The 11,192-nt window shown below is 39.9% G+C and overlaps 1 protein-coding gene and 1 long non-coding RNA gene across 2 annotated transcripts; both read left to right on the top strand.

Annotated features, from left to right (window-relative positions):
- The first annotated feature begins 1,406 nt into the window (after positions 1–1,406).
- Positions 1,407–4,204, top strand: LOC111955049 (myoneurin). The gene is made up of 2 exons (XM_023975091.2): positions 1,407–1,609; positions 2,462–4,204. The coding sequence occupies exon 2, from the start codon at positions 2,545–2,547 to the stop codon at positions 3,691–3,693; it is 1,149 nt and encodes a 382-aa protein (XP_023830859.1). The 5' UTR covers positions 1,407–1,609; positions 2,462–2,544; the 3' UTR covers positions 3,694–4,204.
- A 1,259-nt stretch (positions 4,205–5,463) lies between these two features.
- On the top strand, positions 5,464–7,135 carry LOC111955113 (uncharacterized). Its single transcript, XR_002876072.2, has 3 exons — positions 5,464–5,601; positions 6,754–6,818; positions 6,919–7,135. It is a non-coding gene; the product is annotated as an uncharacterized lncRNA (long non-coding RNA).
- Positions 7,136–11,192: the final 4,057 nt, after the last annotated feature.

Below are 11,192 nucleotides of genomic sequence, written 5' to 3'. Positions count from 1 at the left end.
GAGCTTGTGGTCAATCCTCAAGAGGTGGGTGGACAAACAAAAGCCCACAAATTCTGACAAACTCCAAGCATTGATTATGTGGCTCTGGCCCAGAAGTTAATTGACAGCATGCCAGAGTGGATTGCAGAGGTTGTGGCCCAGAAGTTAATGTGGCCCAGGATGTGGTCCAGAAGTTAATTGACAGCATGCCAGCGCGGATTGCAGAGGTCTTGAAAAAGAAGGGTCAACACTGCAAATATTGACTCTTTGCATCAACTTCATGTAATTGTCAATAAAAGCCTTTGACACTTATTGAACTGCTTGTAATTATACTTCAGTATTCCATAGTAACATCTGACAAAAATATCTAAAGACACTGATGCAGCAAACTTTGTGGAAATTAATATTTGTGTCATTCTCAAAACATTTAGCCACGACTGTACATTATGGCCTTTCTCTTGCATTTCAAAGATGATGGTACAAAATAAAAAATAAAAACGGTAGATTTTTCCTTTGTATTATCTTTTACCATATCTAATGTGTTATATTCTCCTACATTCCTTTCACATTTCCACAAACTTCAAAGTGTTTCCTTTCAAATGGTACCAAGAATATGCATATCCTTGCTTCAGACCCTACAGGTAGTTCGATTTGGGTATGTCATTTYAGACGAAAATKGAAAAAAAGGGTCCGATCCTTAAGAGGTGAACAGCTTTCTTATTAGAAGAATGTAGAATGGTCTTAGTACTGCTCGAATTCCTTATAGAAAACACAGAAGAGTGTTTTTTCACTTGTGAATTTACATTAATGAATATGACATTTTGCCATTAGCACAATTAGATYTRAGGTAAAATTGTTTTTCTGTATCCTTTTTATAGTTAAGGAAACCGAGCAGCACATTCTCCCATAAAAAAACAAAAGTCATCAAGAATATGAACAATTATAAAACTATGAATATTTTTCCAGAATTTCTTTACATGTAGACAATGCCAAAATAAATGCAAAACTGTTTCTGGATGCTCAACACAAAAAGTACAGTTAATGTCTTTTTTGAGTTTCTTCAGGTAATGATTTGCAGGGTAATACTTATGGATCATTCTGAAAGAGACATCTTTGACCGTTAAAAAGCAGGTATTTGTGTGATAATAACCAGACTTTTTCCCAACAGATATTACATAAGGAATGGATACAATATCCCTTTGAAATAAAGCACGTATAGATCTGTTGTTCTGAGGGAGCAAGGAGAAACACATTTTTCCTATTGGAGAGTCAACTGGATTAAGGAGGRTAGGTCAAGAAAATGAGGTCTGGTTACAACTCTAAACGACATGAGAGTTCCAGATGGAATAGCATCAACAACTATGGCAAACTCTCTGGGTGTAGCACTAACCACAAGTGTCATCAGTGTCCTGTGAAGGAAGAGGTCATAGACAACAGATTTTTGATTTCAAGGAACGGAACTGAAAAAAGGGGTCCCACTTGCCCTTAGTAGAGGGGTTTACAAATCAGCCCCCACAACTTCCGTTTGAAATTTACATCGCTAGCTATCTAAAAAACAACAACAAGGACAAATTAACCATCTGTCAACTTTCATGAGATTAAACGATATCTAACCAAGGATTTTACCAAGGTGAGGCGTATGCTGCGCAGTGTGGTATTTTCATTAAACTAGCTTCGCTAGCAAGCTAACGGCGTTAGCTAGCTAGCTTGCTATCCATGGCTGTCGCAGGCGTTCGTGCTGCTGCTTGCTAGCTTTTATTTATTTGATTTTTTATTTAACCTTTATTTAACTAGCTAGCTAGTCAGTTGGCTTTGTCAAKATAACTAGCTAGGTAGCTACCTAGCGAAATAGCTGTCGATGCTACGTAGTTAGCCAATTAGCTAGTTTATTTTCAAGTCCATTTAGTTAACTAGTTACTTCTCGAACAGGGTTACCCAAACTCGGTCCTGGGCCCCTCCCTCCCCCTGTGTGCACGTTTTTGTTTTTGCGCAAACACTACCCATTTGATTCAAATATCCAATTCATCATCAAACTTTGATTATTTCAATCAGCTATGTAGTGCTTAGGAAATAAACAAAACGTGCACCCAGGGGTGGGCAGGACCGAGTGTGGGAAACCCTGTCCTAAAAGATTAATATTATGTTTCCTCGAACAGCTGGTAAAGTYAGCTAACTACTACTAACCAAAACAATCACTGATTCAGGATATTAGCTAGCTAGATTTCAGAATCGCTTCAATGCAGTAACCTTAATTCGAGATGTCTTGGAGATGTTCATATCAGATTTTGTTAGTATTGTGCACCTTACCATATACATAAATGAAAAATCAGTAAACACRGAATCAGTGTTTAGGCTGTGCATGTTGCAATACATGTTAGCTACACTTTCTCGTGCCCATGTAGGTCAGTTTTATGAAGCAATGAGGGGGTGCACAAAGAACATTTGTTTGTTTTGTAACTTTCTCGAGATGTGTGTTTTACAGTGGGAAGCCCTAAGTAGTTCACTAGTCCTCCAAGAAAGTGAGCTGGAAGGAAAGAACGAAGGAGCCAGGTTGCAAGAAAACAGATGAAGGAAGGGGCAACAATGTCTGAAGAAGGGGCAACAATGTCTGAAGAAGGGGCAACAATGTCTGAAGAAGGGGTAACAATGTCTGAAGAAGGGGCAACAATGTCGGAAGAAGGGGCAACAATGTCGGAAGAAGGGGCAACAATGTCGGAAGAAGGGGCAACAATGTCGGAAGAAGGGGCAACAGTGTCGGAAAAAGGACAGATAATTGCCTCTGATACTGGTAGTGATGAGGAGTTAGGTGAAGCCTTGTCTAATGGAAACCCCATACCACCTAAGAGGGGAAAGGGAAGGCCCAAAGGATCAGGCTCTAAGACACCCAAGATACTGAGGGTACTAGACAAGCAGCCACGGGGTAGGCCACGTAAAGTGGTTGACCCTAATGCTGTTTCAGCAGAGCCAACTGCACCTCTGAAGCATGGCCGGCCCCAAAAAGTTAAACAACAAAAAAAAAGGGGTAGGCCGAGGAAGAACCCACTATCAACCGAGGAGGAAGAAAAGAGAAAGAAACCGAAAAGCCAACCAAAGGGATCAAGAGTGTGGAAGCCTCTCGGAAGGCCGCGCATCCATCCCTGCATGGATCCCCCAGCCACCTCTGCCGAGCCACGGGGAAGAGGCCGTCCACGCAARGCAATAATAGGTAAAGGTGCCCACTTACGGAAGAACCCACCTCCAACCTCTAAAGTTTCCGAGCCACCCGTTAAAGATGGTTCCCCGCGAAAGAGGGGCCGCCCCTTAGGCTCCGTTCAAGCAAACAAAGCCAAGAGAGCAGCAGAGAAGGATAGTTCCAATACTGCACCCCCAGCCAAACGGGGGTGCACTGTTTCTCCAATAGTAAAGCTTTACCGCTGCACCAATGGTAAAGCAAATGTGTTAGATGAAGCTGCCATCCAAGCCCAGAGGCGAAGAGGCAGGAGAAAGACTGTGAAAGTTGATTATACAACTTATGATTCAGAGGAGGAGGAAAATGAAGATGCAGAGAAAAATGAGGACGAAGACTTGTCTCCAGTTGAAGAGGAAATAAATCCACACAGTGGTCATCACAAGGCTAACAAACCTGGTAAGGTGGCGGCAGCCCTAAAGAAGGTGGGGGTTGTTTCTAAAAGGCGGGGCAGGAAGCCTGGTTCAACCAAAAAGGTTCTAAAGTAAAAGGAACCTAGGTGGAGCAAACTGATCAAGACAACATACCTTGTTGCCGGGAAACACAAAATATCAGTAGCATCTTGTAGGATGAATGGACATGTTTTTAACATTTTATTAATGGGATAGCTCTTACCTAACTCTTTTTAGTTTTCTCAATTAACCTAGGTGTCTATTTGCTCTTGCTATTATTTTTGATGGTTTGTGGAACCCATGTGAATTATTTTTTCCTTCATAGCTCGAATGATGTGAAGACAATTTCATTGACAGTTGATAATATATTGGTCTGTGCAGACTTATCCCATTTGGATACTGTTTCTAATTCCATGCTCATCCTTTAGGTCATGATATTCTCATTGAGCTTTAACCGAGATGTTTCTTCATCTCCATCCGAAATGTTACAATGTGGGAAAGATCGGGAATGTATGAATCAATTGTCTATTTACTCATATAGGTAAATAAGAAGCTAAAATGGGTTAAATCAGTGTTTTGTTTCTTGTAATAAATAAATAATAACATACTTTTAATTGTTGTCTTATCTCTCCTGAGGGTCTGCAATTTTCAAAATGCTAATGTCTTGTAATTTTATTTCCCTTAATTGCCAAAGCTTTGAATGTAACAACTTCTCCTTCCCAGCCATCTTTGTTTCGATACAGATTTTGTTAGTGTCACTGTCATGGCACACTCTTCCCTATAAAGTACACTACTTTGACCAGAGCCTACGGACCCTTGTCAAAAGTAGAGCACTATAAAGGGAATAAGGTGCCATTTGGGACGGCGCCATTAAACATAGTTGCACTTTCTTTCACTTGGTTCATTGCATACTTCACCTTGTGGATTCAAGACGGTAACTGTGAACTTCCAATCCAATCATCACTAAGATTTCTCCCAGAAGATGTGTAGTTATTGTCTACTGTGAGGGTTTTTTGTTAGCTAGTATCATCCTTGTAATTCACTAAACATCACTACTCATAGTTATTTTTAAGACTTTGTTATCTGTTAGCTGTCAACTATTTTTACTTGTTTTTTATTACTTTGCTTTCAACTGAAGTGGATGGCTTGGTTTCACAGACTGGGCGAAGTTGTATGTAAATGTTGTTCAAGATTGCATGTATGTTAAACATGTCTTCTAGCCTGCTATTAATTTCTTTAATGAATTGTGTGCATGACAATATCAGTTCATACTGCATTGTAACTTTGTAATTTCTGTAATATAGAAATCGTAATTGAGGTACACAGCAACATCTATAATTTGTATGATTTCACGTTCCTGTAACAAGTTTCTTACAGTTTCATGTTTTCAACTTGGTCTGCTCTTATCTTATGTTGCTTCGATTAATTCAATGTTCTTGTCTTGTAATAATGTTTTTGACAATGCAGTTGAACTATACAGATAAAAACATACATATTGTAAAACATACTGCATCTATCTCTGTAATTAGAAATGGGTCTGTGAAGCCACCTAACATTAATTTGAGGGTAATGTGAATTTGAGTTTTGTTCAAGAGAAAATTATTTGAAAGTTTGCTGTAATAAAGTGAAATGTCAAGATTTGTTTTATTTGTTGATGTTTTTTTAATCTCAATAAAAACCAAAATAGGATTAATTTCGGATTTATTTTGTAGGATTGTAAAGCTTAATGTGATGAATAAAAGTCTAATTTAATAGAAACATATCTTCGTGGCTGGTCAGGTATAAAAAGTTTGGTGGAACGTTAACTCCATTTATTGGACCCACTCGGTGCTTATGTCGCGCATGGTTAGACACCAACTTCCGGTCCTCAGATGGTTCTCAGAGGAAAACAAAATCGAATGAAATGACTTTCGAAATGGGCGTCTTTGACGTTGTTTCCAAAATGTATCTCGATTTCGTAATTTTGCAGATCAGAGACTTCACGAGTTCACGTTCTAGCTAATGGTACGTGCATGCATATGAAACGGGTGGAGTGGGAATGTGTGGTGATGGTAGCCCTGCGTTAGCAAGCTACACGTTACACTAGTAGCAAGACAAGAGGTTATAATTATGTGCCGAGTGACACGTGCTTGTATCATTGCTTGACATTTAAACTACATAAATTAAAATGATAAACCATCTGGTGTGATGGCAGTTTAGTATTTTTCACCCCCACCCTAGCTAGTTGAATAAACAAACCCTGTTGGCTAGCTATGTTCTCCAGTCCACCGACTAGGCTATGCATCAGACTAAATTAATTAGCTACACAATATTCATCTGAAAACTGCACTCACAAAATCAATGTGTACAATAATATGGACCATTTGTTGTGGTCACAAGCATGCATGTGTTTCATGGACTACCAATTAGGATGGTGCAGGGTGGATTTGGTTTATAGTAAATCTCACTGTTTGTTTGCTGCATTATACTTAGCCTAGCCCAAAAGGCCGGCAGATGGCGATATTGAGTCGTTCCTTCTTACCGTCCAAAGGGAATCTATGCAGCCTGCTATACACTTGTATGGACCAGTTCATCATTAAACATTCTCGCCTTAACTAGTTTTAATGGCGAGATGGCAGAAAAAAACAAGGAAATTGTGCATACTTTCTTTGTGAAACACCATTCTCCACCACCATGCTACAGTGGCTAATGCTAGACCGTTCTGAAACTATCAGATCAGTAGTGAAAAATCAGACTGCTGCAACCTGATTATCTGAATGTGATACTAGCATTATGGCTAGCATCCGGGACTAGTATTAGCACTGTAGCATGGTAGTAGAAAATTGTGTTTCATAAAGAAAGTACACATTTTCCCAGATTTTTTTTATCCCCCCCCTTCTCGCCATTAAATTGAGTTAAGGAGGAAATTGACCGCTTTGCAGCCTGTATGGAGAATGTTTTATGTACGTACAGGTCCACGGGAAACGAGTGTATAGCCGGCTGCATAGATTCCCTTTGGACGGTAAGATGAAACGACTCAATATCGCCATCTGCTGGCCTTTGGACTACATTATACTGTACTAACGTTACAATATATCAAATGATGTATCAGAAATTCAACAACAAAAGTTTGTGTGTTTACAAATGTTTTATAATGTATTAATTCTTATATTTTAGCCATAGCCAACCAAGGAGCACTTGTCTTTTCCCAGATAACTGAAGGCGTCTGGATATGATCTGCAGTGAGTACATTTCATATTTTTCAAAATGATATATCCTAGAAGGCTATTTTAATCATAATGATGCCATTGCCAACATATTTTTTGTTGTTGCATACAATAGGGGCGGCAGCGTAGCCTAGTGGTTAGAGCGTTGGACTAGTAACCGAAAGGTTGCGAGATCGAATCCCCGAGCTGACAAGGTACAAATCTGTCGTTCTGCCCCTGAACAGGCAGTTAACCCACTGTTCCTAGGCCGTCATTGAAAATAAGAATTTGTTCTTAACTGACTTGCCTAGTAAAATAAAGGTAAAAAAAAAAATAGCACTGATATAAGTGCTACTTATATAAGTGTTGTGCTGTTGATTGCTCTATTTGGAACATAGTGGACAATGTATTTTATGTTTGTTTCTCATATGAAGGTTGCAGATGAACTTCTTGTCCAAGTTCTCCTGAAAGCCTTTGACAACATGGAGAAGAGTTGGGACAGCATAGATGAAGCAGGCGACTACTCAACAGATGAAACTAGAAATTTACCAAGCCATTCTTGTCAGAAAATCACTGAACACAAGGTAGGACATCCTTAAACAATATTACAAAGCAGAAATGTAAATGTTTTATAGACCTTATTCCAATAATAATCACTTATTTGTACTCCATTCTCATTTTTTTGTCAAAAGGGAGCAGAAGGGGGAGAAGAGATCCTGACTGACAAAACATATAGGAAGAATATGGCAGCATTTAAGGTGAAGAATGAAGATGACTCTAGTCCTTTTTCGGACATCCACAGTCATTCAAAGATCATGGCTCAAGATCTTCAACGAGGGGCAACAGAAGTCATCCAAGATAAGTGTTCCCCTTTCTTAGAACGATTATGCCCTGTGGGTCTAACCAATGTTCAGGAAAGTTGTATTTTGGCTTCTGGATTTGATGTAAAAAAGAAGAGAGGTAGAGATTCTGCTGCAGTGGGGATTGGTACTATAGTTTCTTTCTCCCCCTTTTCAAGCAATCTGTCAAAAAATATAAAGGGAACTGTCACACAGTCACTCATAGCTCTTGAGTTACAGCAATCTTCTCTGTCAGACTCTTCTCTAAGTGACCCCGGACAATCTTCAAGGGCGGTAGTGGATGAGAAAGCCTATGCTGACGTATCCCATCAAATGTTACCACTTGCGGAAACCAAAAAAGGAAAAGAGAAAATATCCTTTAATTCACTTTTGCCTGTGATGAAAAAGCAACAAAAGCGAAAAGCTGGTCAGCCATATAAGAAAACTCTAGTAAAAATGGCTAAACATTCAGCAATTGCCCAAGAATGGGATTCAGATGCCACAGAAATATCCAGGGTGACTCGCAATAAGGATAATCTAACACCCTCATGCAAACAAACAGATGAGAAGAAAAGGGATGAAATGTTAGAATTTCCCCCAACTACCTCAAGTGCCACAAGCTTTGGATGCAATTCAACATCTGATTCTTCAAACCACCTTACTATTTCACATTCAGATGACATAATTTCTAAATCTCAAATAACTGGACCAAGCATTTCTATGGAATTTATCCAACCCCCCAGAGGACAGAGAACTTCAAAGACCACACAAAAAGCAGAAGAAGAAGTGCCGGCGCTGAAATTGACCACTGCCACAGAGGGGAAAGATTCTCCTATAGTACAAGCTCTGGCACAAAACACATTGGTGCCGTCTGAAACTGTCTGCTCGTTTGATGATAACACAGAGAATGCATTGAAAGTACAAAAGATACCTGGGAAAAATAAAGCAATAACGTCCAAAGCAGGAAATAGAAGGACTCAGGCRTTCAAAAGAAACAGAATGACTCCGAGCAGCCTCTTGACCACTCAGTCACAGAGTAGCAGTGCTACACCCCAAGAAAAATGTAATTTGGGACTCTCTCAAGATGCAACTCCACTACAATCATCTGACATAAAAATGGAGCCCAAATATTTGTATATAAAAACAGAGCCCAAATACTTGTCAGACACTGGTGTCTTGGATGTCGAGAACAATTTGAAGGAACACCGAAAAAGAGAACCCTTCAAAAACTTTACAGAAGGGAGTGTTAAAAGTCCTGGTGTGATGTCTAGATGCTTTGACTTGTCTATCACTCAAAAAGACCAGGGGGCACCAAGTGACATAAGGAGGGAAATCAAATATAATGTAACTGCTAACACATCAGCTGTAGGAAACCAGGGGGAAATGACTCCGAGAACTCAAGATCTCTCAGGACTGAGGAGTATTGAGGATGTGCTGAAAATGAAGCGGAAAGCTGGTCGACCATTCAAGAAAAAGACATTGTTTAAAATGGCTAAACTGCTAGCGATAGCACAGGAAGGTGGATCTAATGATACAGAGAACTGTGGCATGATTGAAGAGTGTGTTCCAAAATTCCAGCAGGAGGTCCCTGCCTATCACCCCCCCAAGTCAAAAGTAAAGAAGACAGATACAAGAACCATAGCATCAAATTCACCTACAAGCACCTCAAGAAAATCCAGCAGAACATGTAAAACGACCCCAAAAACTGTTCAAAAGATGCAAATCCTCACACACACGCCCACCCAACCAGTGTTACCAGTTCCATCCTATCTTATTGAACCCATTCTCAAATTGGAGGACACAACTCTTATCTCACCACTCTCTGTAATTCCTCTATGTAGTGCAGATATTTCCCTTCAACAGGAAAGTCACAGATGTGGAAATCCCCTGAAGAAAAACACACAATTTTACAAAAACATGACCACTGCAGTCCCACATCCTCCAATATTTGCACTAGATTCCAAGGCCCTTGCTGAGATTGTCTCTACAGGGAATGACAAAGAAACAAAGAAAGACATTGGATCCAAAAGTAAATGCAAACAGGTGCCTAGAACTCGTGGTGTATCAGAATTGCTGTGTACAAATGGAATTCCTCAGGGAGATATACATACCCAAACTAATAGGGATGAGGTATATTCTAAGACTTCAGCACCTACTGTGCCACACTCCCGGAAATCACGGAAACGTGGGGTTCAACATAAAAAAGGTACAGCAAAGGCACTTTTCCCATTATCTGATCAAACTGTTCTTCCTGTTTCAGATTGCCAGTTGCAGGTGCAAAATCACAGTGCATCTCAGGAAATGCCATCAAAGATTGAGACAGTATCTGACACTGCATACCCGACACCTCGAACGGTTTCAAAGAATATTCCAAAGACGTGTAAGGCAAGAAACAAACCTTTACTGAAAGTTGAGAAAGCACAGGCGCCAACTCTGGATCCTTCCCTTGTAGTGGAACATTTGCGTCCTGATGTGCCAGAAGTGGATCAAATGAGACAAGTGGAAGCTGTGATAGAGTCAGTAATTAAAGATGTTCACAAACCACTGGAACATGTGGATCAAAGAAAAAAAATTAAAAAAGAAGCCAGCAATGTTTCTGCATCAACTCTGGATCCTTCACTTGGAATGGAACATGGCACTCCTGATGCGCCACAAGTGGATCATACAAGACAAATGGAAGCAGTGATAGAGTCAGTGACCGAGGATCTACACAAAAAAGAGGTCAGTGATGTTTCTGCATCAGCATACTCAACCTTTCCTTCCTCGGATAACCTGTTTGAACCACATAACCATAGTACATTATCTCAATCGCCTTTGCTGACATTAGAAATAAAGACCGAATCGGGCAGAATCAAGAATGCCCTACCCAAAAAGTCGAAAATATGCATGAAAGAGAAACCTACGTCAAAAAGCCTATTGAAAAATCGTAAGAAAGCATCGATGCCAACTTCACGTCCTTCATCTGACACAGTGCATGCGCCATCCAAAAGAGTTAACAAGAATTCCAATACTTGTCGAGAAAGAAAAAGACCTTCACTGAAAGTTGAGAAAGCACAGGTGTCAACTCTGGATATAAACTACTCTGGAGAGAAACATAAAAGTCCTGAAATCCCACAAATGGATGAAATGAGACATGTGGAAGCATTTATAGACGCAGTGATTGAGGATCTCCACAAACCTAAGGATCAACAACAAAAGTTAAAAGAAGAGACTGATAATGTCGCTCCATTAGAACCAACAACCTTTCCTGCCTTGGATAACCTGTTGGAACAGCATAACCATAGTCAATTACCTCAGTCTTATTTTCTGTCATCCAGAAAGACAAAATCAGGCTTGAAACATGCCATACCCAAAACGGCAACACAAAATAAGTCAAAAGCATGCTTTAAAGGGAAACTCTCTAAAACTGATAAGAAAGCAGCTGTACTAACTTCAGATCCTTCTATTGGAGGTGAAGATGGATATCTTGAAATGCTTCCCCACAACCAAGCAGAGAAAGGAGGAAAGAGTGATGGAAAAAACAATAATGATGTAGTAAAGCATGAAATATCAGTGACGGATGACCATTTGG

The sequence above is a fragment of the Salvelinus sp. IW2-2015 genome, linkage group LG30 (assembly GCF_002910315.2).
Source record: "Salvelinus sp. IW2-2015 linkage group LG30, ASM291031v2, whole genome shotgun sequence".
NCBI lineage: Eukaryota > Metazoa > Chordata > Actinopteri > Salmoniformes > Salmonidae > Salvelinus > Salvelinus sp. IW2-2015.
The sequence above is the reverse complement of the archived record's forward strand: the minus strand, read 5'-3'. Positions and strand labels throughout refer to the sequence as shown.